This window comes from Mytilus galloprovincialis, chromosome 14 (genome assembly GCF_965363235.1).
Source record: "Mytilus galloprovincialis chromosome 14, xbMytGall1.hap1.1, whole genome shotgun sequence".
In the NCBI taxonomy this organism is placed as follows: domain Eukaryota; kingdom Metazoa; phylum Mollusca; class Bivalvia; order Mytilida; family Mytilidae; genus Mytilus; species Mytilus galloprovincialis.
This window is the reverse complement of record NC_134851.1, coordinates 33,352,831-33,380,009: the sequence shown is the minus strand read 5'-3', so window position 1 is coordinate 33,380,009 and position 27,179 is coordinate 33,352,831. Positions and strand designations below refer to the sequence as shown.

Here is a 27,179-nt window from a genome sequence, read left to right as displayed (position 1 = left end):
ATCGTTGCAAACGTTTAAAATGGTTTGTTCTTTCTTATTCTTGTATAAAATGTCAGTTTAACTTCTTTTTTAAGATAATAACAAGTCAATGGACGTTAACATGATTAACAACGCGACCTGGCAGATTTTTGGAATTGTTTTCGGAGGAAGTCTTTTCATCAGTCTATTTTGGAATATTTATTGTTTTTATAAACATAAGAAAAATTCAAAAATACAAGCAATCGTTCCACTTGAAGTTCAATACGATGAAATTGGAGACATTACTTTCACAAGTGCAAATATTCAAGGGCTACACAACAATCCACGAGAGTCAATATCAAACGTCAACTGGTCAAGCTTAGAAAGAACTAGCAACATCATTTCGTCATCGGAAAAGTCGAGCTCCTCAGACAGCTCTGAACACAGTCAATCAATTTCTTTGCTGAATGAAGACGGTTATGAACATTCGTATCAAACCATTGATTTTGGAAATATTGAAATACATCCTTATACTACAATTTGGTCAAACTTGTATCAAAATACAACAGTCTTTCCAAACCAGATAATGACTAACAATGGCAATGAACGAAATCCATGGCTTATAATTTACAAGAAATAATTAATGTTCCAAGTTCACAGCATACATCACGAATAACGGTTTTCGTTAATCTAGTTAATTTTCAAAATGTCAGACATATTATATGAAGAGTTCAGAGTTCAGAGAGAGAGAGAGAGAGAGAGAGAGAGAGAGCTATTTCGCATAGTATATATGGAACGTCCACTTCCGTCCTACGGTCTAAAGCAGAAGACTCTTTGTTAGCACTAAATAAAGGATATTTCGCAATATTATAACATGTATAACATCATACACGATAAGATCAACGTATCCGATTACTTATATAAAGAACCTAGATGTACAGTTTATCATAATTACAGGTTCAGTATACATGAATGCAGGTATATTTATACCTATATATCCTTTCAGTAGTGCTTTTTGATATAAGGATACATTTAGTTGTTTTAGAAAAATGACGAAACGTTCTTTGACATAACCGTTGTTCAAACAGGCACACGCTGTTAAATTCAACTGAGCAAACTAGTACACTTTTAAGTGTTTTGTTCGTTTGAAATGTCATACTTACTTGTTCGCCATATTGTATCTCATTGTTATCAAAAGTGAAAACATACAGACCTCCAATGAAAAATGCATGCGTACTTTTACGACTATGTTTTAATAAAAAAAAATATTATTAAATAACAACATTTGTAGGTACTTATATACAAATAACATTGCAAAAAGTGTGTCATTTAAGAAAACAAGAAAAGAGATAAATCGACACCATAAATGCAAATGCATATATATTTAAATAATTAAAAAAACAGCACTAATCTAAAAATAACAGAACTAAAGGAATAAAAAAAGTATATTTTATACCTAAAATTTTTGATATAAATAACGTTTTTTTACCGTTGTACTATATACAACACTGAATATGTATAAATGCATACTGATAAGTTAAAATTTACAGCCAATGTCCATATAATATAGAGAATAATAGATATCTCAAAATTGAGTTTGAATACATTGAACAGTTTCTGACCTTCAGAACGTATGCCGTGTAGGAAGTTAATATGATTTCAATAAGATAGAATGGAAGGACATTTTTTTAATGTATCATTCGTACTTTAAGATTTTTCATACTCTCATTAACAGTTATCATTTTCGGTTAACAGTTATCACTATCAAGTGACTTGTTCTTTATACACTAAATGAAATATTGAATCCGTTCCTTCTCGGAGTTATAGGAAACACAAAAACATTGATAACATATTTCCATGAATCTTTAAACCAAAACGTAAACAAAACTTTGTCAAAATATGTTAGTGCAAATTTCAAATATCATAAATGAATGTTTCATATTATGAGTAAAGCATAATATGGTGTTTCGAAATTTTTATTCTTTATTTTCTCATTTAAAGAATGGCATTCATTCATTCAAAAGTAAAGTTGAGAAACATTATAAAAAGGAATTAATACGTATATTTTTTTTTGACAATTACATGTACAGCCACTAATTAACATAATTATATCATTATTCGTTGAACAACGGTATATATTAGTAATAATGTTATTTCTACTTACGACAAAGATTATTGCACTAATATATAAAATATAAAATGTAAAACATAGATCACCAAATAAACGTTACAATATATATCTTTTTGAGGTTGCGCGAGCTTATAGTACAGAGAGAAGACATAAGCCGATGAATCAATTCATAAAGGATGTCAAACATATTAACTTTTTAATATAATTATACTATTTCGATCAATGACCAATAAACAAAATATAAAAAAGCGTTTTTTACGTGAAGTCTTTGTAAAAGTACATTTTGGAATTGAAATGAAAACAGAGTAACTTTGTATCATTTAATGATGCTGTTTAATTTCACGTAATTAGTTGTAATAACAAGACACATGAGTTGGTCAACTTTATCTTGTTTATGTTATTATTAATTTAAAATCTGTTTTCTTGTTTACTGTGGTCATATTCTTTGTTTACACTGATATAAGTCCATTGCCTATAGAGAGTCAATAATGCAAATTATATAATTATAACATGATATATGGATTCGTCAATTAAACATAAAATTCTGCCTTTATTGGCATATACAAAATGGTAATATACATATATATTAAAAAAAAACATTACAAATACATTTCACCCGTACTTTTTTATTGTTTGAATAACGCTTATATACCAAAAATATTTAGGATACATGCAAGATTTTTTTTTTATTTCCATATGATTAAATATTCCGAAACCAGTATAATAGGAAAAAATAGTAATAACAACATATTCAACAAAACCGCCATTATTGGCAAAATAATAAAAAATCAAAATCAATATCCCACCAACTAGTACAAAAATTATATCTTTAAAAAGTGCCTGCAAGGTTTTTCCCGCCAATAAAGCGAAAAAAGCTATTTCGATTTTTTGTTTTCAATTAGTTTCACCTATTGAAGCGAGGTCAATCGGTATAAACAACGTCATTTACGATAAGACGTGTCACGGTACTTGTCTATCCCAAATTCATGTATTTGGTTTTGATGTTATATATATATGTTATATTTGTTATGCTCGTGGGATTTTGTCTATATGTGTTACATTTTAGTGTTATGTCGTTGTTCTCCTCTTATATTTAATGCGTTTCCCTCGGTTTTAGTTTGTTATCCCGATTTTGTTTTTTGTCCATGGATTTATGAGTTTTGAACAGCGGTACTGTTGCCTTTATTTACATAACACTTTGATAATAATAATTCAGAACATCTTGACAATAGATTCTGTTAATTATTAAGGGTATCTGTAATATGATTTATATCACGGACATATAGAATGTGCTGAGATATACAAAGAACACAAAAATAGTGGACAAAAACATGTTCAATTTTCACGAAAGGTAACAATTAATAAAGGGGATAAAAAATTTAAAATTTTGTCAATATCAAATTTGAAATCGTAAAAAAAAAATAGTAATAGTTTTTTCTTTTAGGTAATTTCGCTATGTATATGTTACAAGGGTTATACATTTTGAAATCATGTACCATTTGTTTTTTTCAACAAAGATATAAAATTTTAAAATTGAACATAAAAAGCATCACGTTCAATGTAATTATATGGATTATAATTGGCTATACATGTATTATTGGTATAACTGTATAAATACTTGTTATATTAAACAGAATAAATGACAAAGAAAATATGTACTTCGTGTGATCTTCATAAGTTAACATCGATTGACTTGTATGGAACGTCATGTCCTGGGATTACCATATTCCCTATTTCGATTTGTCACATTTGAACATCAGTTGTCATCTTTAGATTCACACTGATTGAATTGTCTTTAATCTTTTTTTTTTCTTTCGGGATTTGTTGGTAACTACTCGTGTGTCAATGTTCCCTTCCTTAGCAACTGACTGAAGTAAAGGTTGAGAGTGTTGCACATTGTGTTTTACTGCCGGTTCCAGATCCATCCCTTCATGTGACTGAACGATACTCATACGTTGCATTTCTACAGATTGTGGAGTAACGTTGGTATCGTCATTATTTCTATCATCAGTTTTTGACTCTTGGTTGCTACCATCTGTTTTAGTTGACAAGTACTTATTTCTTTTAACTAAAATAAGATGTTACTTAGTATTAATTTTCAGACTGTTTTTGTCCACATTGTGTAAACAAAAAATCCAACCGTTTGAACCATTGTTTATAAACTTGTTATTTCCAAATCGTTGTTTTCGCACTTTTTGTGACTGATCTTTTTGACAGATTGGAGCTCATTGAGAGTGTGGTATTCTTTCACATGTTTAACATGAATACAATGGAAGATTTTTTCTCGACGATATAATAAATAATAGCAGCACGTCTTAATTCTCCGAAAAAGTTCGTGTATTTTGTATGGAGGGCATTGTATAAAAAATAGATAACATGACTATTTTAAACCAAAAATTGGATGATGGTTAAAAAAAATGGTTTACTTCACTGCGACATCATCGTAATATTAATTAAAAAGACATATCGGGTTTCGTGAATAGAATTTAGATAAATTGAATCGTATACTTAGACCTGATTTTATCTACTTTTAAATGTCGGTTGAAAACATTGTATTTCGAAAATTATTTTGAACTTTTCTGACTTTTTTCTTGTGTATCACAGTGTATATTTTCAATTTTTGGTATAGTACATACATATTGTATTTTTGTATAGTATTTTTGTATTTTATATGTCATTTATGTACAACGCCATTGAATACATATTGTATATGTAGAAATAGGCGTTTAATTAAGTTTTCATGTTTCATGTTTCTGATTTGATTAGGCTACAACGATCATTGTATAGAATGTTCAGAATACAAACCAACCTTGACAATATGATGATTGTTTTTTCTAACTATTGGAGTATTGAATGAAAAAAGTAGAATTGTTCGCCAATTTGATATATCAATCATTTTCCAGCTGTTGTGTGCCTTAAATACGTATGACGTGTATCTGTATACTGTGAGCGTTTATCGACCACCAGCATGTTTAACTGCGACAAATTTTGTGTAACTAAATGATTGTTTTTAGTATACTTATTTCAAATATTTTACATTTTAATAAACGTCACAGTGGGAAAAAATGGTCCATTAGCTGCATTTGAACTGTATATATATTGTCATACTAACCATGTAGTCTATAGTTCATCCGTAATAAAACGGTAATGTAAAAGATAATTACAATACTGCAAACTATGATCATGACCCTGACTGTGACTAGGCTTACAGTGGAGTCATACTTTTCTGAAATATGTGTTTTAATCTTATTGCGAACAAATACAGAAGCAGTATTTTTTTTTTATTTTAGTGTTAAGTGTTAAAACAGAATGATTAGCATTGATGTATATTTTAACTGATATAATTTGTATAACCTTTATAAATCAAATGTAGATTTCGATATTTCACAATAATTGCTTTTGTAAAACAACTATTTAATTAGAGCAACTACTATTAGTTTAACATTTTTGAGATAAAAGTTGACTATATGTGATAAGATTGAAAATTTGGAATTCGTCGATCATCAAAAAAAAAATTAATATAGTTATTTCCACCTTTAATACAATTAAGACCGATACATGATGTGACATATTATTTATTACCTTTAATACATGGTCGAGAGTAGTTTACAATAGCAAATTTAGTCTGACCAATTCTGCACGAAATTTCAACAGTTGTATGACAAACATAATTGATCGTATAGTTGAACCGTAAATTTGATCGTAAAAATAATCCATTTTCGTCGTTCTTAATAATTAAATTGTCCGTTACATCAATATCCTACAATACAGAAATAAATAATGAAATAATTTGACAAATTCATTATACATTAACCTTATACATGATTGTCACTGCTAATAAACTAACTATTAATACTGTTAAACATACCGTTGTTTTAAATTTGTTATGTGTTTTTTTTTTCAACCAATTTTGAACTTTTAAAGAAAATGTATTTATATACATACCCCATCCATAGCGGTACATATTGGAGCAGGGTAAACTTTCATCAGTGTTATATTGAGAACTACTTGATGTCCTTCCAATGTTAGGTTGTATGGAAGCATTTCCTCAGGATGATCTCAAATAGACAGAAAATATCAGACAACATACTTTGAATTGGAAATATTTCTATTATTTGACTTGTTATTGTTCATTTGTACGAAAAAGTAACCAACATGTCATGCAAAACTAGCATGCAGACGTAGAATTGAATGTTTGAAGTACCTGAACAAAAAGATAAATTCGTACACGCATCGACATAAAACTGATGGGAATAAATTTAAAGATTTAGAAACATTTAAACATCATTCGACTTTTTTTTATTTTGTTTATTTCATGAAACGCAAAACAATAAAGGAGAGTTGTCTCATTGGCACTCACACAACATCTTTCTATATCTATACACGTAGAATTAAATGTTTAATCTGCAGTAGCTGGCTGAAAAAAAAAGATAAGCCCGTATACCCATCGACAAGATGGTTGGGAACAAATTTTTAAAGTAAAAGAAGAAGATATGGCATGTTTTCTAATTATATCGAAATACAAGAGGTCGAACACCACATTTAGTGAGCAATATAAACAAAATTCCCTATGAAAGTATCGTATTTCACTAATGGGTTCAATATTTCCAAATCAGAGGACTAAGGTAGAAGACTTACATGTATACATTTTAGCGAAGTATTTTCTCTTCATTCATTGACTATACATAATAGTCCCAAGAATTGGTCATTACAACATTAAAACTGTATGTTCAAATGATTTGGCTTACGTTAAATCAAAGAAAGACATCATTTGAACTAATGTTGATGTTGAAAAGGGGTCTTAATAAAAATACATAGATATTTTTCACCTTTTTTTAAATTCTTTAAAATACATAGTAAGATTTTGTTCTTCATTTTTGTCTCAACTCACTCATTTTAAAGTTCAGATATGCAATAGTTGATAACTGTGAGTTGTTTTATAATGAAAATACTTATTTCACATTACTGTTTCATAAAAAAAAACATATCTTCTTCTGAAAGAAACAAAGGGTTTTAGTATATTCTGATATGACTTTTACAAAATTGAAAACGAATGTCAATAACTAATTCAACAAATGGCAAAATATCTAGCAGCATGCAAATATTTTGTATACAGTTTTTAACAGAAATAATACATTACTTTAACACAGTATACGCAATATCAAATATTCTCTATGCCAAGAGTATCAGGATATATCCTGGGCGTTACAAGTACCGAAGTACATGTAATCTTAAAACCCAATCCCCAATCATGTATATCAAATAACTGAACATTGCAATATATAAAACATTAAAATAATGCATTACCAAACTGTTCAAAACATGCTAATTTGTTAATTTCTGTGTCCTTTGGTCTCTTGTGGAAAGTTGACTCATCGGCAATCATACCACATCTTCTTTTTATAATAACCTCACATGAAACATGGTGTATTTGACTCAAAACCCTAACATTTACATTGTAAAATATCTGTAACGGCATTGTAAATAACGAGAGAGTCGTCATTCTAAAACTGAAGATATTATGTATGTTCATATTTTGAATTATTCCCGCAATACTACAAAATCACAAAATTATCAGTGACCAATTTTTCTCTGAATTCTGTTTTAACATGCTGAAACGGATGCTACATGTCTAGCTTCGTCTTAAAATAGTCTTAACATTCTGCGTTTTTATTATCGTTAAACCCGACATTTTTAGTCATATACGTTTACTTGCTGGTTTCATAATTCAAACACTAGTCCCGTAAAAATCTCGTTCAACATTGTACTTGACTGGCTTTCTAACTATTTTGATATGAGACTCATTGATGAGTCTTATGAAGATGAAACGCGCGTATGGCGTATTAAAGTAACAGATTGGTGTCTTTGGTAACTATTTACTATACTTAATAAGTATAACAAAGTATCAAACTCTAGGAAGGTGTATTTCCATTGAGTTTTACTATATCATCTAAACTACATGAACACTATCAACTACAAACCGTTTTGTTAGTGTCTTCATCAGAATTGTTTTGTTTCATTTTTCATTTCCTTCCTCAGTTGTGTTGTATAGTTATCAAAGGTACCAGGATTATAATTTTGTACGCCAGACGCGCGTTTCGTCTACATAAGACTCATCAGTGACGCTCATATCAAAATATTTATAAAGCCAAACAAGTACAAAGTAGAAGAGCATTGAGGATCCAAAATTCCAAAAAGTTGTGCCAAATACGGCTAAGGTAATCTATGCCTGGAATAAGAAAATCCTTAGTTTTTTCAAAAATTTAAAGTTTGGAAAACAGGAAATTTATAAAAATGACCACATTATTGATATTCATGTCAACACCGAAGTGTTGACTACTGGGCTGGTGATACCCTCGGGAACGAAACGTCCACCAGCAGTGGCATCGACCCAGTGGTGTTAATAGTTAACAAAGGTACCAGGATTATAATTTTGTACGCCAGACGCGCGTTTCGTATGTTTTCGTATGTCTATATGTCTAGAATGTATGTTTACGCACCTTAAATTCCTGGATCGCAAATATCATCGGTCATTATAGCTGTTTGAGATACATTAAAAATCCCATTACCACCCCCACCACCCCCACCCCCCACCCCCCGTTTTGCTTCTTTCGTTTGAAGTGCTCGAACCAGGTCAAGATTATGTCAGTTTCTTTTTCAGAGTCTTGGTTTTGGACTTTCTCATTTTAAAATTTTGCTTCAATTTTGCTTGATCATACATTTAAGTTGGTTTGATTTTAATGACGTTTGCTCCATTTGATACCACAAAAGAGATCTTGATAGTCCTTGAAATGTGACACAACCTCATTTTTTATATATGCATTTTTTGAATACGCAAAAAGTAAAAGTATTTTACTTTCTTTTACGTATATTTCATTCTTTTTAGGTAAGAACGCTTTTTTCTCTTTCCATTTGACATGAACCAAATACCGCATAAATGCAGTGCTTTAAATAGAAAACCACCAATGACTAAATTTTCCTTTTTTCCCAGTACAAATCTATTTTTTTTCTTTCAATTCTTTTTTTCAACTGTTTTGCTTTTTCTACTTCATAATCGAACTATTTAGATAAAACAAACGCATGACTCAGTTTGCAGCAGAAAACTGACACTGTTACAAATATTTAAAAAAAAATATTAAAATGTTGGTTTTTTTTATGATTAACTGCCATTGTATTATCTGCACTGTAGAGGATGATTTATATATCTTTGTATTTTAGGCATTATTTGCTTTGAAAATTGATAAAATGAATGAAAATAGGTTGGAACATTTATTTCATATTTCGACGAATAACAAACACATGATTAACCTTTTAGACGAAAAATTGATATTAACTGAACAAGACAGTACAGTGACCTATCGCTGTTAGTATCTGTGTCATTTGGTCTCTTGTGGAGAGTTGTTTCATTGTAAATCATACCACATCTTCTCTTTTATATCAAAACACCTTAAAAAATTGAAAATTTAAGTTTAACGCAACAAAACTTTGTGAATTCATGCTTTTATTATGTTTATTTGTGGTAGAAAGTCTTCCGATTGTAGTGATATAAAAAAAAATTACTTTTTGCAAAAGTATGAATTATTCTAAATAATAAGGATGCCCTTATCCTAGGCAGAAAACCCTAGCTGTAGAAGGCACAATTTGTTGGAACTTTTGGTCCTCCGTGCTCTTCCACTTTATACTTGTTTTGGCTTTCGAACTTTTTTCGTCTGAGCGTTATTGGTTAGTCTTGTGTGGACAAAACGCACGTCTGGCGTATTATATTTTAAACCTGGTACCCTTTGTTAGCTTTTATTCGTTTGTTTCTCTGTTCTATATGTTCTCCCATTTATTTGTATTGTAGTCCTGTCATATAATGATGCCCTCTTAATGTTATATTTAACTTTGCCATAAAAGTGGGAGATTTGCATGCCACAAAACCAGGTTAAACCCACCATATTTTTTCTTAAAATGTCCTGAACCAAATTAGAACCAGGTGCTACGTAGGGGGCAGCTTTATACGACCGCAATGGTCGTACCCTGAACAGATGGGGCAAATTTGGTCACAAAATTCAAGCTTCATACTGTCTGAAATTGTATTGAGATCAAATTTTTGACACAATATAGGTTTTTGTCACAAAATAAATGTGGTCAAAGATCTAACAAATCTATTGCACAATACTGTGCAATTGAAGATTTCTTCTAGAAACTTTTGAAAACAAGCAGTGTTAGGGATGTAATCAAGTAACCAAACATAATATATATAACAGTATTCCTTAAATTTCAATTGCATTACCTCCCATACACTGCTTTTATATTGTCTAAATTGTCCTTTAACCAGAAAAAAAAAACTTGTTTTCCCCATTTTTTTGCTCCCAATTGATTTTTTAATTATTTGAGCCATAAACCCCCATAACCATCTCTTTGTAGTATGGATATATAGTTATCAAAAGTACCAGGATTATAATTTTATACGCCAGACGCGCGTTTCGTCTACATAAGACTCATCAGTGACGCTCAGATCAAAACAGTTAAAAAGCTAATCAAATATAAAGTTGAAGAGCATTGAGGACCAAAAATTTCAAAAAGTTGTGCCAAATACGGCTAAGGTAATCTACTCCTGGGGTAAGAAAACCTTAGTTTTTCGAAAAATTATGGAAACTTGAAATATAATTTCAGGGCGATTTATACATTTTAAGGTAGCACAATACAAAGATTTTTTCACTCCCAATCAGACAACTTTAAACTGATGTAATTCATTTCATCCTTCTTTATATTTTATAAATGAGGTACCAAACGAAAGAAGAAAGATTTATCTTTCAAATTGTGATAATTTCATTATGACATAATTATTACATAATTAATTATTATGTAATTAGTTGCTATATTATGATGTCCACACTTTGTTCTTCATAGCATCCCAAAATGTTTTATAGATTCTTGTACAACACAGCTTGACTTCAAAAACTGTGTCTCAGATTCCCAAAAAACTTCAATAGAACAAATTTTATACCCAATTAAATTTAGTGGTCTCTTATGAATTGATGTTGCAAACTTCATTGAAGATTTATGAGAGAATGAAATGCAATAGGAAAAATCTGAGACACAGTTTTGGAGGTCAAACTGTGTTGTGCAAGAATCTATAAAATATTTTGGGATGCAAGGAATAACAAAGAAGCTAATTCATTTAAGTAAGAACATCAAAATATGACAACGTATTACATAACAATTAATTATGTAACAATTATGTCATAATGAAATTATTACAATTTGAAAGATTAATCCTTCTTCTTTCTTTTGGTACCTCATTTATAAAATTGAAAGAAAGATAAGTGGAATAACATCAGTTTAAAGGTGTCTGATTGGGGCTGAAAAATCTTTGTATTATGCTACCTTAACACAACTTATTGACTGAAAACTACAAAAAAGCTTATGTTGGCCCCTTTTTTTTACCCCTAACTTATTGAATCCCTCCCCTTTTCCTCCCATGGAGAAACCCAAAAACTCAATTCCAGCCTATCCTATGTAGTAAGAAACCTCAAAGTATACTTTCAGAGAGTTCCATACACTTAAACCAAAGTTTTTGCCTGTAAACTAGAAAAAATGCTTCTTTTTTGCACTTTTTTGGCCCCGTTTTCCTAAATGTTCAGGGATATTAAAACCAAACTGAATCAAATCCTTTCTTTCGTTATATGGAACCTTGTGGAACATTTTCAGAGAGATCCATACAGTTATACATTAGTTATTGTCCCGAAACTACAAAAACGCTTGTTTTTTGTCCCTTTTTTTGGCCCTTAATATCAGACTGTTTGCCCCATAACCCTTAAAATATATCCCAACCTTCTACTTTATATTATGATATGAACATTGTGGTATAATATCAAAACAATTAAAATACTAGTACACAACTTATTGTCCAGAAAATAGATAAATGCTTATTTTGGGCCCCTTTGGGCCTCTAATTTCTAAATCGTTTGGACCATAACCCCCAAAACCAATCCCAACCTTCCTTACGTGGTATTGAACCATCTAGCAAAAAGTTATTATCCGGAAACTAAATGCGTCTTCGGACGACGACGACGACGATGACATGGTACCATTATACGACGCAACAAAAAATTTTGCGATCGTATAAAAATTGCAATTGTTATTATATTATAGTTAGTTTCTGTGTGTGTTACATTTTAATGTTGTGTTTCTGTTGTGTCGTAGTTCTCGTCTTTGATGTGTTTTCCTAAGTTTTAGTTTGTAACCCGGATTTGTTTTTTTCTCAATCGATTTATGAATTTCGAACAGCGGTATACTACTGTTGCCTTTATTCTACTAAAAATGCATATTAAAAAGCTCATTCACAAAACGTTTGTTAAATGACTCCAAATAATTGATATACAGAAATAAGGGGTACAAGTGCTAATTTCAGACAAAACGGGTTAAAGGTATTAGGTAAAACTCAAATTATACAAATTCTACAATCATGTCATTTTACATTGTTTTCAAAGGAAGTGTTTTGTCCAGATGTATACATACATATATATACAGCATTACTTTCAGATAAACGGTACAGCGATGGGGACAAAAATAGCACCGTCTTACGCCAATATTTTCATGGGCAAACTAGAAAAACAAATTATTTCTACATCTTTATCCAAACCTCTGTCTTGGTTCCGTTTCTTTGATGATATTGACATGAAATAGATTAAATCCCAACAAAAATTGGATGATTTTGTCAGACATGCAAACAACTCCTACCAGTCAATTGAGTTTATGAAATGTCCGACTTTAAAATATCTTTCTTAGACACAACTACATGTATAAAGGACAGTGTCTTATCAATAGACCTCTACTGTAAACCTACAGATAAACATCAGCACCTTTCTCCCCAAATATGTCACCCCAAACACTGTACAAAAAGTATCCCGTACAGTCGAGCTCTCAGAGTAAAGTGGCTGTCTCTAAACTGTTACAGGAACTTCACGGATTTTTTTACCAAATGAGGTTATAAGAATTTGGACATAGATAAGGCGTTTTCGCGTGCCAATTAACAGCCGCATTGACCTGTTACAGTACAAACAGAAAAGTGCAGCAAAATAGTTCCGCTCGTTCTAACATCGATCCAGCCTTTACTTACCTTTCACGTTCACGTTTGATCCGTGCAAATTGGCAAACTATTGCCAAGCACCCAAACTTACCAAAGATCGCTCCCAATCCTCCTGTCTTAGCTTTTCGGAGACCAGCAAGTCTGTGTACACTATATTTTGTAATGTAACTTGCAAAACCCAGAATGTTGTATACCTTCTTCAGTGTCGATGTAGCATGCATGTTGGCAAACAGAACAGCCATTCAAAAAACGCATGAATGGTCATCGAAGTGACTACACTTTCAAGCCCGACCTCCCCGTCAGTCGTCATTTGAGATCACCTGGGCAAGCCAAAGCTGATCTCAAAAACCGTACCATCACAATCATAAAGCATTCCCGGGTTGATCGAGGACTAACAGACTTGACGGGATATATTTTGGATAAGAAACCTAAGGACAGTTTCCCCAGAGTGCATAAATGAAAAAAAACATAGAATTAGTCACTCATTTTCGCTACCGTAAGATTTATCGCTGACTATTATTCAGTCATTTCATGCATATATACATACATTCAAAATTTTCCTCAGTTAATTCCAATATATGGCTTGCAGAATCAAAGCCGTATGAGCACTCGTAAGGAATATCGACATCGTATTCACTGAACTTGTATATTGTAAGAGTTGATGTATTTGCCGAAATATTTAGGTTTTCTTTGTATTTTGCTGTGTTAAGAGATACACCGTTCATTACAACCAAGTCATATCTTCTCCCTCTTGACCACTTCCGAGTAAATTCGTTACAACATGGAAATTCTGTCGAAATTGTGCATTCAAGCTGGACATCTCTTGTAAATACAGCAGGCTTCTTGAGAAGATTCCATGAAATACGATCTACAAAATATACAACAATGTTATGTGTGATTCTGTTTTTTTGCTCCATCAATTATTTACGGTTTAAAAAATTGGACATAAACATTCATCACAGATAACCAAACTTATTATTTGTATGTTAGTTGCGAATTTAATTATTAAAATAATCATCAGTGACGTTTGCATAGAAAGGTAGAAATATAAGTCAAAATACCAATATATGCAAGCATGAAGGAAAAAGGCGGAAAGCTGATTATTTGAAAAAATGTGCTCACTCTAAGGACCATAACTGCCGAAAATCATCCTACCAGAACAAATTCCAACTTGAACTGTAATTTGTCATGGTAAAACTATATAACTACATTCAATAGCTGAAAGAATGACAAGCACAGTGTGGAAAATTATTATATATCTTATTTTAATCAATCACATACATTACATCAGACATCAATCCCAACCAGACTTGGGGTCAATTACATTGAAATGTAATTAATTAAATTACACATTACATTGCAAAAATGGTCAATTACACTAATTACATATTACACAGTTTTTGAAATGTAATTAATTTAATTACAATTACTTTACTAAAGTAATTAATTAAATTACACATTACATTTCATATTAATATTTGTTAACCAATATTATACATGTATGTATAATGTATGTGTAAAATATACATGTAAACATAGTTTCAGCGTTGCATTTAATAACCATGAGTAATTTTAATGTTTTGTCATTAAGTCTGCATCTCTCTGGTCTATACACTTTGACAGCCATTCTCAAAAGTATTTCTGTAGGAGCTAATGTGGCATATATCGCTTGATTAGAACATGAAGGTAATATACTTCCATAATCAGTAGATGTGTTGATAGAAGAGGAAATTAGTTCCTATTAACTTGCCAATACATTAAGGGGTATTTTGACATATCAGAAATAAAGTTATTTAAATAAAACATAGAATCATGCATGAATAAAGAAATTATAAATAAATAAACAAATGCACATATTGATTTAAAAAAAAATCACTTAATAATTATTAAAAGGTATGCTTGTCACAACATTGAAAATATTTTTTAGTACAAACAATGTATATAATGTCTATATCTTAGCAATATTTTGCTAATTAGATAAAATACATGTTATAGTTGCATTGTCCCTGGACATTTTATCTGATTAATTGCTGTTTGTTTTTACAGCTGTTAATTTTTATCTCTATAATCCTTTTGTGTATACTAATTTGACAAAATGATTGTGTGCAGTAAATTTAAATTCAGAATGAACTCTCATCAAGATTTTTCACACATTTTTTTGTGTTTTTTTTTTAACATGGTGATTTATTACTTTTCAATCTATTTAGTTAAAGATCTTTCTTAAAAAACATATGTCTTTTTTTCAAATCATAAGACTATTCAGAAAAAAAATTCTGTTGATCAAATAGAATGAAATTCAAAACAGTGTAGCTGTGGCCATTGATTGACACATTAAATTTATCCATTGATTGGGACAATTTAGGTGAACGTTTGTATGTAACGACCACTGCTCATTGTGTACTTTTTAAAGACACTTAAACTATGGGGTCACCAAAGGTTCTCAACACCTAAATAAAGTAATTCAAAAAATTGATCAGAAAAAACACGATGTTTTGATTTATATCAATTATATAAATCAAAACATAAAGGTTATTCCTGATTAATTTTTCGAATTATTTTAATTTTAAAGGCGTAATGAAACCTTTGGTGACCCCTCAGTTCAAATGTCTATCGTAGGTAAGTTGTGAACAGTGGTCGTTACAGACAAACGTTCACGTAAATTGTCCCAGTCAATGGATGAATTTAATGTGTCAATCAATGGCCACAACTACACTGTTTTGAATTTCATTCTAAGTAGCATAAATTACAGAAAGTATGTGATATCAATATTTGAAAAATTATATATTATATTATTTAAAAAAAAGCATGTAATGCTCAATTACTTTTGAATTACATTTCAATTACATGTACTTTTATGGTGTTAATGATAAGGATTTATGTTTAAACATTACATGCTTTTTTCATTGTAATTAATTAAATTACCATTACAAGTAATTAAAAAAATGCTCAATTACACTTTACATTCAATTACATGGAAAATTGTGATGCATTACACTTAATTACCATTACATTTTCAATTACCCCATCCCTGATCCCAACCTTCGGTGTTAAAAGGAACATGTTTGGTATAATATCATAAACAGCTGTAGATGTATATTCAAGTTATTGTCCGGAAACCTTAAACTTTCCCCTTTCTGTACTAAAATTCCTTAACAATTTTGTTAAAAACACAAAATGCATCCAAATCTTCCTTTTGCGGTTTGGAACATTGTCGAAAAATTATCATAGCGATCCATATATACCCTTATTCACACTTAATTGTCCTGACACAGGCAAAATGCTGGCTTTTAGGCCAATTTTGGAAACGTTATTTCTAAAATACTAAGATACAATGTAGTTGTCCAAAAAAAATGAAACTCAACTGTGTTTTAGTGGTATGGAACACTGATATACAGTTGCATAGAGAAGCAAAATATTGTCTAAAACCAGCAGGTCTTCGAACTTCAACGACGCTGACAATTTCGGTGGAACAAAAAAATAAGATATCTTTCGTTACTTCTTTTCTGTTATAACAACATGAACAACTTGTTTGGTAGTGAACGTAACATTCTTCTAACAATGTATAATGCAAACAGCTATTTGCCAGTTGAAATTTATACCTCCAGTAGTTTTATCACCTGCTATAAAATTTCCTTGTAAAACAATGTAAAAATCTTACATCTTCAAGAAAAGATATCATCGATAAACTATCAAATAATTAAGAGTAGTATTATGATAGATATTTCAATATATATATATATATATATCTGTACGTTCCGCATCTGACAGGCGCACCACCAAACGGTGTATTCAGGATTACTTAATTGTCAAATTGTTACCTATTGTAGTATTTTAATCAGTTAGACTCTCTAAGATAACAATGCGAATACTAAAAATCTGGACTAAAATAAGGCGTATAGGTACAGTTTTCAATTTGTTAGCGGGCATGACGTAAAACAGCGAATCAAGAATTCAACTTTATTTATAACTAATATAGGACAATGCTGTTGATTAAAAAACATTCCATTCAAGGACCTTTTGTTTTCCAAATAATTAATAGTATCAATAATTGATAAGTTCCAGTTCGACGGGTTCAAACAGAAAGATTTGAAACCAGAGAAAACTGTGTATCTTATAATCGGCATGACTTTATCAGATGACAATACTAATACTAAAATAAGGCTTGCGCATAGTTATATACTTTTATTCAGTCACGGACCCGCGATATCACGGGTGTGTTCTAGTATTACTTATTATTACAGTCTCTGTTTCTTTTTCTTAACCTTTTTCATTATTAAATAAATGTGTTGAAGATACTAATTTAAATTGCTTAATTTTTTGAGGGATGTATAAGTACCAAGCGTCTTCTAGGTATACTTAGCCAATAATTATTATTACATTTTAACGGCCGTTTGTTCGCGATGTTTAAATATTCAGACTCTGTTGTAGCTACTTTACTCTGTCAATTTCAAATATTTTAAAATTTAGATCGTTCAGTGCTGTCTATTTGGTAATTTTACAGACGTTATCATGCTTATACATGTTATATCATCATAAGTGTCGTTCCCGATAAAGTTTTAGAATTGTGCTGGTTCAAATCGTACATTATTATTTGTATTTAAAGCATATATGTGAGCTCTCAGTTGTAATAAGCCATATAACCTATGTCATGATTAACAAATTTTTAGAATGATGCAAGCGTCTTAACTGATGTTCGGTTTGACTTTTTTATTGTATAAATTTCAAGATTTAGTAAAAGTTTAATCTAAGAAGACTTAAAGATGATTCATTTAACATCAGAATCTGACTGACGAAGGATATCTGTTATCCGAAATATTTATAAATCATTACATTTATAGTTACCTTTTTTGTATTTGGAGTTGTTGTGTACACTTTTTTAGGCGTTTATATAATTTATTTATTGTGTACATGTATCGTTACTCGTAACGATCCAGCGCCCTCGTGGGGAAAATCGTTGACTACTATTCAGACGTTCTATATATATATATAATAAAAACTATAACACAAATTCCCATACGTTTCGGCCATTACGGCCTTCTTCATTGGAATAAATTACAACATTGAAACAACAATTACATTGCTTGGATACATTACGTTATAATAACTTCTTTTAATATGAATATTCTTATTATAATATTTATATTAAAAAAGCGAAAAACGCGACAAATGAAAGAAGTTATTATAACGTAATGTATCCAAGCAATGTAATTGTTGTTTCAATGTTGTAATTTATTCCAATGAAGAAGGCCGTAATGGCCGAAACGTATGGGAATTTGTGTTATAGTCTTTATTATACAATCATTCAGAGACTTTATATATATAGTGCCTAGACAATCAACCTAACGCAGTTAGAGTAGATTTGATAAGTAACTTCCTCCCCGGCGCCGGGGCTGGAACCTGTACTTTTTTTCTAACTATATATATATATATATATATATATAAGTACGTCTGAGTCAGTGACAACTCTACAACTGATGTTTCCATCGGATCGCCATCAATGATGGTGATACATGGCTGTGTACATAATGTATATACAACTCGTCTAAACATCAACCCAACAATGTTAGATCTGTAAAGTTGCTTTCGCAAATTTTTGGTTTTTCCCTCGCCAGGTGGTCGTGTGGTCTAGCGGGACGGCTGCAGTGCAGGCGATTTGGTGTCACGATATCACAGTAGCATGGGTTCGAATCCCGGCGAGGGAAAAAACAAAAATTTGCAAAAGCAAATTTACAGATCTAACATTGTTGGGTTGATGTTTAGACGAGTTGTATATATGTATATATATAGAGAGAGTCTATAAGAATCTACCAACCAGTAAACTCAATAGGTATTGGATCATCAAAGTTGACAATACTACACAAACAGGAAAAATATATGAGTCTAAAAGATTGTGTAACAATACCGATAAATAGATGGAAAACAAAACACTAAAAAGTGTTGAATATCATCGCACAAAGATGGAAAAACTGAACAGATGCTATAAATTATACAATAATTGCAAATATTTCGGCTCAACAAATGGCCTTCATCAGTTTTAAATGTTTTAACAATACTGATATATAATGTATAAATGAATTTTCCCGCGTTTCGACTAGTAATAGCGGGAACATGTCTGTATTAACGGTTTGTAAATAAGGTATTGTCCAATCAGGATTTGTTTGTAATCAAAATTTATTACAGGTAAAAGGTATACATGTAAATGCATCTCACTTTCTAGTTGTCCTTTGAAGCGTATACATCAAAATTATATTTTTGATAATTTAGGTTTTAATATCGCAAAACTGTAGGCGTATTGTATATTTTTATTTTTTGAATTATGAATTTTGAAATGTTATATACTAGATTATAAGTGTATTTTTTTTAATTGGGAATGAAAGTTCATTATCAACGCAAGTTCTCGTGTTGCCCCTATGAGACGGTCTGTCGAAAGATATTTTTGCTGTAGAACACAGGTTTCCAGAGCTTTTATGACCATCAAATACTATATGGTTTTATCTCTGGTTTTTCCTGGGCGTGTCTTGGCCGTTGGAACGGGGAGGAACTTTCTTAAGTTACATTTTAGTTGTAACGATCAATGATTAACAAATGTGTTGATGTTTGCTTAAATAATGTTTATCATATTTATTACATGTTTCAATCTAAAATAAAATCCGGCGTCCAGCGTACTTGACGGGCTAGTCGGCAAAATTAATATATTGCTTTTGAATTTGTATATTAATTATGGTAAACGTACATAGTGTATATGTACAATGTGGTGTAGGTCGGTTAGTAGGTAATAGAGTAAATACGGTGTAAACGTAGATCTGTAATTATACAGGTAAGTTTTGGTCGATTGATTTTAATCCAAAATCCTGAATATCATAATATATACATTAGACTGTAAATTTAATTATTTCTTTCTATTGATTCCCTCTGGATGGAGGACACCCAGTTCTTGTATCCAAAACCTCTCCCGATTCTCTCTTTGCCTATGTTTCCATGTACAATCCTGTTCGATCACAAGGATCTTCATGTGATCAAAATCTTTCAGATTGTGATCTGGTAACCTGAAGTGTTGACTGACGAATGCAGTATTATAGGTGTACAGTTAATATAGTGTAATCTTTTTTTATAAACCGATTCATAAAAAATCATAAACAATCCCCCTCTTCTATTGTTCAACTACAATAGATATAAAAAAAAATGAAAATTGAAACCGACCTGCGTCACTTTCTTGAAAGACTAGTTTGCTTAGAACAAACCATCGCGACCGATTCGTTTCGATGTCGTACATTTAACATGGGTAACGTTACCTTTCCTAGTATGTAATTATACTATTCATATGTGTTTGTTTCCTTTCGATGAATCTATTGTTCCTATGCTATATGTTCAGGAAACATTTATAATCAGTTCAAGCTTTCTTATTCCGTCAGGTGTTATTGTACAACAATGATTTTGAAAGAGTAAACAGGATTTACAATTACTTATCATATTAAATAAAAGAAAAGACTTCCCATATCTCTAGCTTTGAACACATTTTATCTATCCAAGGTACAAGGTCAATACATTGAAAAAAATAATATAAATTTCTGAAAATTCTGGCAAGAAATAAACACAAGACAGGGTTAAAAATGCAATTTTCAATATAATCAATATTTTAAAGGGGCCATACTTGCATATCATACGCGGTTTTATAGGAACATAACTAAAGAAGGGTAAAAGTGAAACTATCTGAATTTGTACTTTATCTGAATTATGTGGTAATTAGTATTGTGTATAAGTTTCATAACATGTCGTCCCGGAAAACTTAATTTGGAGGAAGGAAATGGATTTTTAGCATTTTTTTTTCCATTTAGAAATGGGCATAACTCAAGATCGATGAAAGTGACGGTACAGAAATTCAAACTTGATATGCGTTAAGTAGTAATAAGCATTGTGTATAAGTTTCATCAAATTTGGTTACATTAAACTTAAGTAAGAGAACGGAAGATTAAAAATCAGCAATATTTTATTTAGGAAGGGGCATACCTGTAAAACAGTTTTAAAATTGCCACCGAAATTCTAACTCAATCTGTGTTTTATTGTAATAAGCATTGTATGTAAGTCTCATAACAAAAGGTTGAGGCAAACTAAAGATACAGAACGGAAACTAAAAAGCCAGCAAGTTTCCATTTATAAAGGGCAAAACTGTAGAACGGTTAAAAAATGCCACCAAAATTCAAACTCGATCTGTGTCATGTGGAAATAGGCATTGTGTAAAAGTTTTATTACATTTGGTGAAGGCAAACTAATTTAAAAGTGAGACATCGAAAACCAGCTTTGAGACGTACAATGAACGTACATTGTACGCAGATATTGGCAAGGGTAAAACTTAATGGTCCCTCCACTTTACGCATTAATTATTCGAGGAAAAGAATGTCAACATTGAAAGAGAAACAAGGGTAAACCATTTGATTGACTAAATCGAAAAAAAAATTCTTATACAGGTAAAAACGATGATTAACATATTTCTTTCTTCCTACATGTATGTGATGTATACATGTTATGACGTCAAACACACGAAGCAATGCATGTGGTTTTTAAATTTGATAGATGCTTTTTGTGCTTTTTTGATAAATATTTCTTTGTTTTGAGATCGTGACACACTGGTGACTGCTGTACCCATATTTTGTACATTTGAAAATGTCTGTACTAAGTGAGGAATATGACAGTTGTTTTTCATACGTTTGATGTGTTTAATCATTTGATTTTGCCATTTAATTAGGGACTCCTCCTGGGAGTTCACTATTTTTGTGATTTTACCTTTTCTTTATCCTATAAATATATGAATTCAAACAGACCTTGAAAAATCTATCTGCACGATTTCGCTTTCTGTGCATATCTATATTTATGTTTTGTATCGGATTATTTGACTGTTGGCATTCTTCGAAGGTCATCTTGGTAGTTAATAAGATGGCATATAAACTAAAATAAACACGTAATGTTGATACCTATTATAGATCATATATTTTTTTTACTTTACATGAATATGATTTTTAGTTAAAAAAAATTATATGTTTTAGTATGTTATAAATCAACAAAATGAATCACTGAGCGCAGCCTAATTCGACCGCAGAGGTTGAGCCCTAAGGAGTTGGGTAAATTTTTGAAACAATATTCAGGCTTGATACTGTCTGAATTGGATTGTGATTAGATTTTTGATACAACAAATGTTTCCAACACAAAATTGATATGGTCAAATATCTTAACAATGTATTACGCAGTATAGTGCAATTGAAGATTTCATTTAGAAACTTTTCAAAATAAAACAAAATATGAAACCCTTAAAAAATTGGGGAAAAAAAATTTACACCTAGCTAAAATCTTTCCATGTAAATGAGATGTGCCAATGCTAATACAACCGCATACCAAATACCGTTCACTTATTATAAATCGTTCCCAAACCTAAATACAAACATTAACTTGTAAACTATGTAAAAGTTTCAAAGTCAATGAACCATGAAGAGGGGGTGGGGCTATATGATCTCCATGGAAACAATACTTGCAAATGACAATAAATCTGCATACCAAATATCATTGACTTAACATTAGCAGTTCATCTTAAACTGCTCTAATCACAAACTTATACATGTAAACTAAGATAAGTTTCATTAGACTGTGACTGAGGGGGGAGGCCACATATTCTCTATGTGTCAATGCTTATACAACTGATTATCAATTAACATTGGCCTACAACTAATGGTTCCCCTTGAATTGACATAATCACAAACTAATACATGATAACTTTGAAAAATTTCAAAGTCAATAGATCATGACTTAGGGGGCGAAGCCAAATTATCTTCATGGAATTGAGATAAGGCAATGCTTATACAACTGCATGCCAAATATCATTAACTTACCACTTGTGGTTCCCCGTAAACTGACCTAATCACAAACTAGTACATGTAAAATAAGCAAAAGTTTCGAAGTCAGTAGACCATGACTGAGAGGGCAGGGCCAAAAAATCTCCATGGAAATAAGATGTGCCAATGCTTATACAACTGCATACCAAATATGATTGACCTACCACTTGTGGTTCACCTTAAACTAAACCTATTCACAAACTAATACATTGTTGGCGTCGCCGACGCCGGAATCAGCATACCTATGTCTCGCTTTTAGACTCCGTCAAGGCGAGACAAAAATGATATAGCAGTCACATGATCATATCTTATCAGTTCTACCATGATTGCTTTATTTACCTTGAACTGGTGTTTCTGTTTCACATACTATGCACAAAGCTACATACAGTACTTTATATATTTTCATCTACTTTGCAATAAATTGGAACCATAAACTACATCTGAAAATGTTAAAAGAGTTGGGTAATATATATAAAAAAAAAATGGTTTTCCATTATCGTAAAATAACGGATCGTGTACTGATTTTCTTTACCATTTTAAAAACATTTCTCTCTATCAGCAAAAAGTTCTGCCCAATTAAGTAAAAACTTAAGGCAACAGAAGTTTACTTATGTTCAAATCTCACAAATATAGACTAAAAATTATGATAACAGACAAAAGTGAAAGATTCGCACGAACTCCAAAATGAGCGAGAGTTGATGTGTCGACATAGTAAGCGTATCATGTCAGCTCCATCATCCGGAAGTAGAATTTACACTCGGTTAACAGTTCACAATTTATAAGGAATAAGACACAATGGGTAATAAAATGCTTCGCCGAGCGCAGTTTATCAATGTATTAACATTAAAAAAAAATTGCCCACTAACCCCTACTTTTCTTTTCATATTTTTATTACATATTATTTTAAAAGCCATAGTTCAAAATCTTATGAAATCCTTGTTATTTTTTCATAGATTTTTAAACAAAAAAGGTGCCAATGTTAAGTGAAAGAAAAATCTAGAGAGAATTATTTCCCGCCAAATTTTCATCGGCTTATATCTCGAAAACAAGTACACGGACCCTCCATTTTTTTTTTTGCTTTTTCAGTTTCTTTATTCATATACTTTCAATTGATAACAGTCTTTTAAAAAGCTTAAAAAGCTTGTTATTTTTAAACAAACAGAGAAGCGAACATCCTTAAATTGAAGATTTCCTGCTATTGCGCAATACTGTGCAATTGAAGATTTCTTGCTTTTGCGCGATACTGTGCAATTCAAATATTCTTGTTATTGCAAATACTGTGCAATTGATGATTTCTTGCTATTGTGCAATACTGTGCAATTGAAGATTTCTTGCTATTGCGCGATACTGTGCAATTCAAATATTCGTGTTATTGCAAATACTGTGCAATTGATGATTTCTTGCTATTGTGCAATACTGTGCAATTGAAGATTTCTTTCTATTGTGCAATACAGTGCTTAAGCGCAATACTATTATTTTAATTTTAGTTTCTTGTGTACAATTCGGAAATCAGTACGGCGTTCGTTATCACTCAACTAGTATATATTTGTTTAGGGGCCAGCTGAAGGACGCCTCCGGGTGCTGGAATTTCTCGTTACATTGAAGACCTGTTGGTGACCTTCTGCTGTTGTTTTTTCTATGGTCGGGTTGTTGTCTCTTTGATACATTCCCCATTTCCATTCCCAATTTATGCTATTGAAGATTGAAGATGTTTGGTGTGTATCTCCTTGCATATCAGTTTTCTTTTGTATTTATACATAAAGCAGAAATAATCAATGGAAAATTTTAAGAAAAAACATTTATGAAAGAAATCCACTCCCCAACAAAAAAAAATGTTTTACCCCCTTTTAGTAATTACCCCTAAACTAAATCCCTGCTTTTCCTTTGTGGTATGGAACATTTCAGTATTATTTCAGAGAGATTTATACACTTAAACTCAATCCCATTCATCCCTTTGTGGTATTGTCTGTTGCATTACAATTTCAGAGAGATCCACACGCCTAAACACAAGTTATTGTCTGGAAACTAGAAAAATGCTTGTTTTGTGTCCCTTTTCGGTCCTTAATTCCTAAACGTTTGGGGACCATTACCCCCAAAATTTAATCCCAGCCATCCCTTTGTTGTATGGTACGTTGCATTACAATTTCAGAGAGATCCACACACTTAAATACAATTTATTGTCTGGAAACATGCTTGTTTTGGCCCCATATTCCTGATTCCTGAACGTCTAGGACCATTACCCCCAATCCCAGCATTCCCTTTGTGATATGGAACCTTGTGGTACAAATTTAGAAAGATACATACAATTATAAACAAGTTATTTTCTGGAAACTACAAATTTAACGTGCTTATTTGGGCCCCTTTTTGGCTTCTTATTCCTAAACTGTTTGGACCATAACCCCCAAAATCAATCCAATAAAATTGAGAATGGAAATGGGGAATGTGCCAAAGAGACAACAACCCGACAATAGAGCAGACAACAGCAGAAGGTCACCAACAGGTCTTCAATCCAACCTTAGGGAGCTACCATTTGATTTTTAGGAGGGGGGGGGGGGGGGGGGGGGGGCTAGGATGAAATTTGAAAAAAATAGGCAGGACAGGAGTTTTGAGTAAAAAAAAAGGCAGGATGAGACACTTGTAAAAAAAAAGTCAGGATGACAATTTATGTAAAAATAGTCAGGATAAACTAAAAAAAAAAGCAGGACAAAATTTGTCATCCTAGCCCCCCCCCCCCCCCCCCCCCCATAAAAATCAAATGGTAACTACCTTACTTTTGTCATGTTTGTGGTTTCAATCCTTGTTTTTAAATCTCATAGATTTTTATTTACTTATACTTATGTTATTGCCCGGAAACTCAATGTCTTCGGACAACGCTGATGTTCACGCCGATGGCGACGCTGACGATGACGACGACGTGACGACGACGACGACGACGTGATACCTAAAAACAGTTAAACGTCATTATAAATATAAAAAGTGTCGATTGCAGTTAGAAGAACTCATATTCAACCTGTTGGATGACATGTCATATGTTAAAGGTATATTCATGTGAAGCTGACAAACCGAAACTAAGTGGATTTAATCAGAAGCCTGTAATTCAACGGTTGTCGTTTGTTTATGTGTTATATATTTGTTTTTCGTTATTTTTTTTATGCATAAATTAGGCCGTTAGCTTTCTCGTTTGAATTGTTTTACATTGTGATTTATGGGCCTTTTATAGCTTACTATGCGATATGGGCTTTACTCATTGTTGAAGGCCGTACGATAACTTATAGTTGTTAAGTTCTGTGTCATTTTTGGTATCTTCTGGAGAGTTGTCTCATTGGAAATCGTACCACATCTTTTTTTTAATTTAAATTATAAGCGATTACTATAGTTTTCTTACTCTTTAAATACGTGTTTGTGGTAATATTCATAATTAATCAAATGACAATACATACATAGCGAAAAATTCGAATTACATTCCTTCAATGTTGTTTGATGTTGGTTGTCTCCAGTTTACCAGATACAGTTAAGTCTGCCTCGTATATAGCTTGACGCGAGATCACATCTAGAAATTGACAATAAGAGTCGTTTCAGAATAACACTTTACCATTAGAACAGATGATTTCATCTTCCAAAAAGTAAACTTCCTATTTCTATGTTGCTATATTCCAGCAGCTATATCATATCGCCCAGTTGATTCATACTCTTCCAGCGTTTGTATTTCCCATATTTATGTAATTGCTGTTTCAAATGACGCTATCACACCAAGATGTCGAAGTAGTAAAGTTGCGGTCATGCCATCGAAAATTTAACGAGATACTAGAATGTAATAAAATATACGTTTCATAAAATAATAACATACATTCCAAAATGTCGTAACCACAACCTCGTCTTCTTTTTCTTGAATGTGACATACTGAGTTGACATATCACCGAATTTGCACTGAGGTACACAGGCACTCGTCTCAGATCTTTTTCCCCTATATACCTTATATAAAGGTATATACGATATTTTTTTCTGAGACGAGTGCTTGTGTTATATAAAGGTATATAGGAATTTTTTTTCTGAGACGAGTGCCTGTGTTATAAAAAGGTATATAGGAATTTTTTTTCTGAGACGAGTGCCTGTGTTATATAAAGGTATATAG

At 31.6% G+C, this 27,179-nt stretch overlaps 1 protein-coding gene across 1 annotated transcript; it reads right to left on the bottom strand.

Moving 5' to 3' along the window:
- Positions 1-1,198: 1,198 nt before the first annotated feature.
- Positions 1,199-26,845, bottom strand: LOC143059069 (uncharacterized). The gene is made up of 7 exons (XM_076232533.1): positions 26,488-26,845; positions 23,387-23,487; positions 13,714-14,034; positions 6,035-6,147; positions 5,672-5,849; positions 5,202-5,315; positions 1,199-4,157 (listed from the first exon to the last, which is right to left on the bottom strand). The coding sequence occupies exons 2-7, from the start codon at positions 23,451-23,453 to the stop codon at positions 3,865-3,867; spliced, it is 1,086 nt and encodes a 361-aa protein (XP_076088648.1). The 5' UTR covers positions 23,454-23,487; positions 26,488-26,845; the 3' UTR covers positions 1,199-3,864.
- Positions 26,846-27,179: the final 334 nt, after the last annotated feature.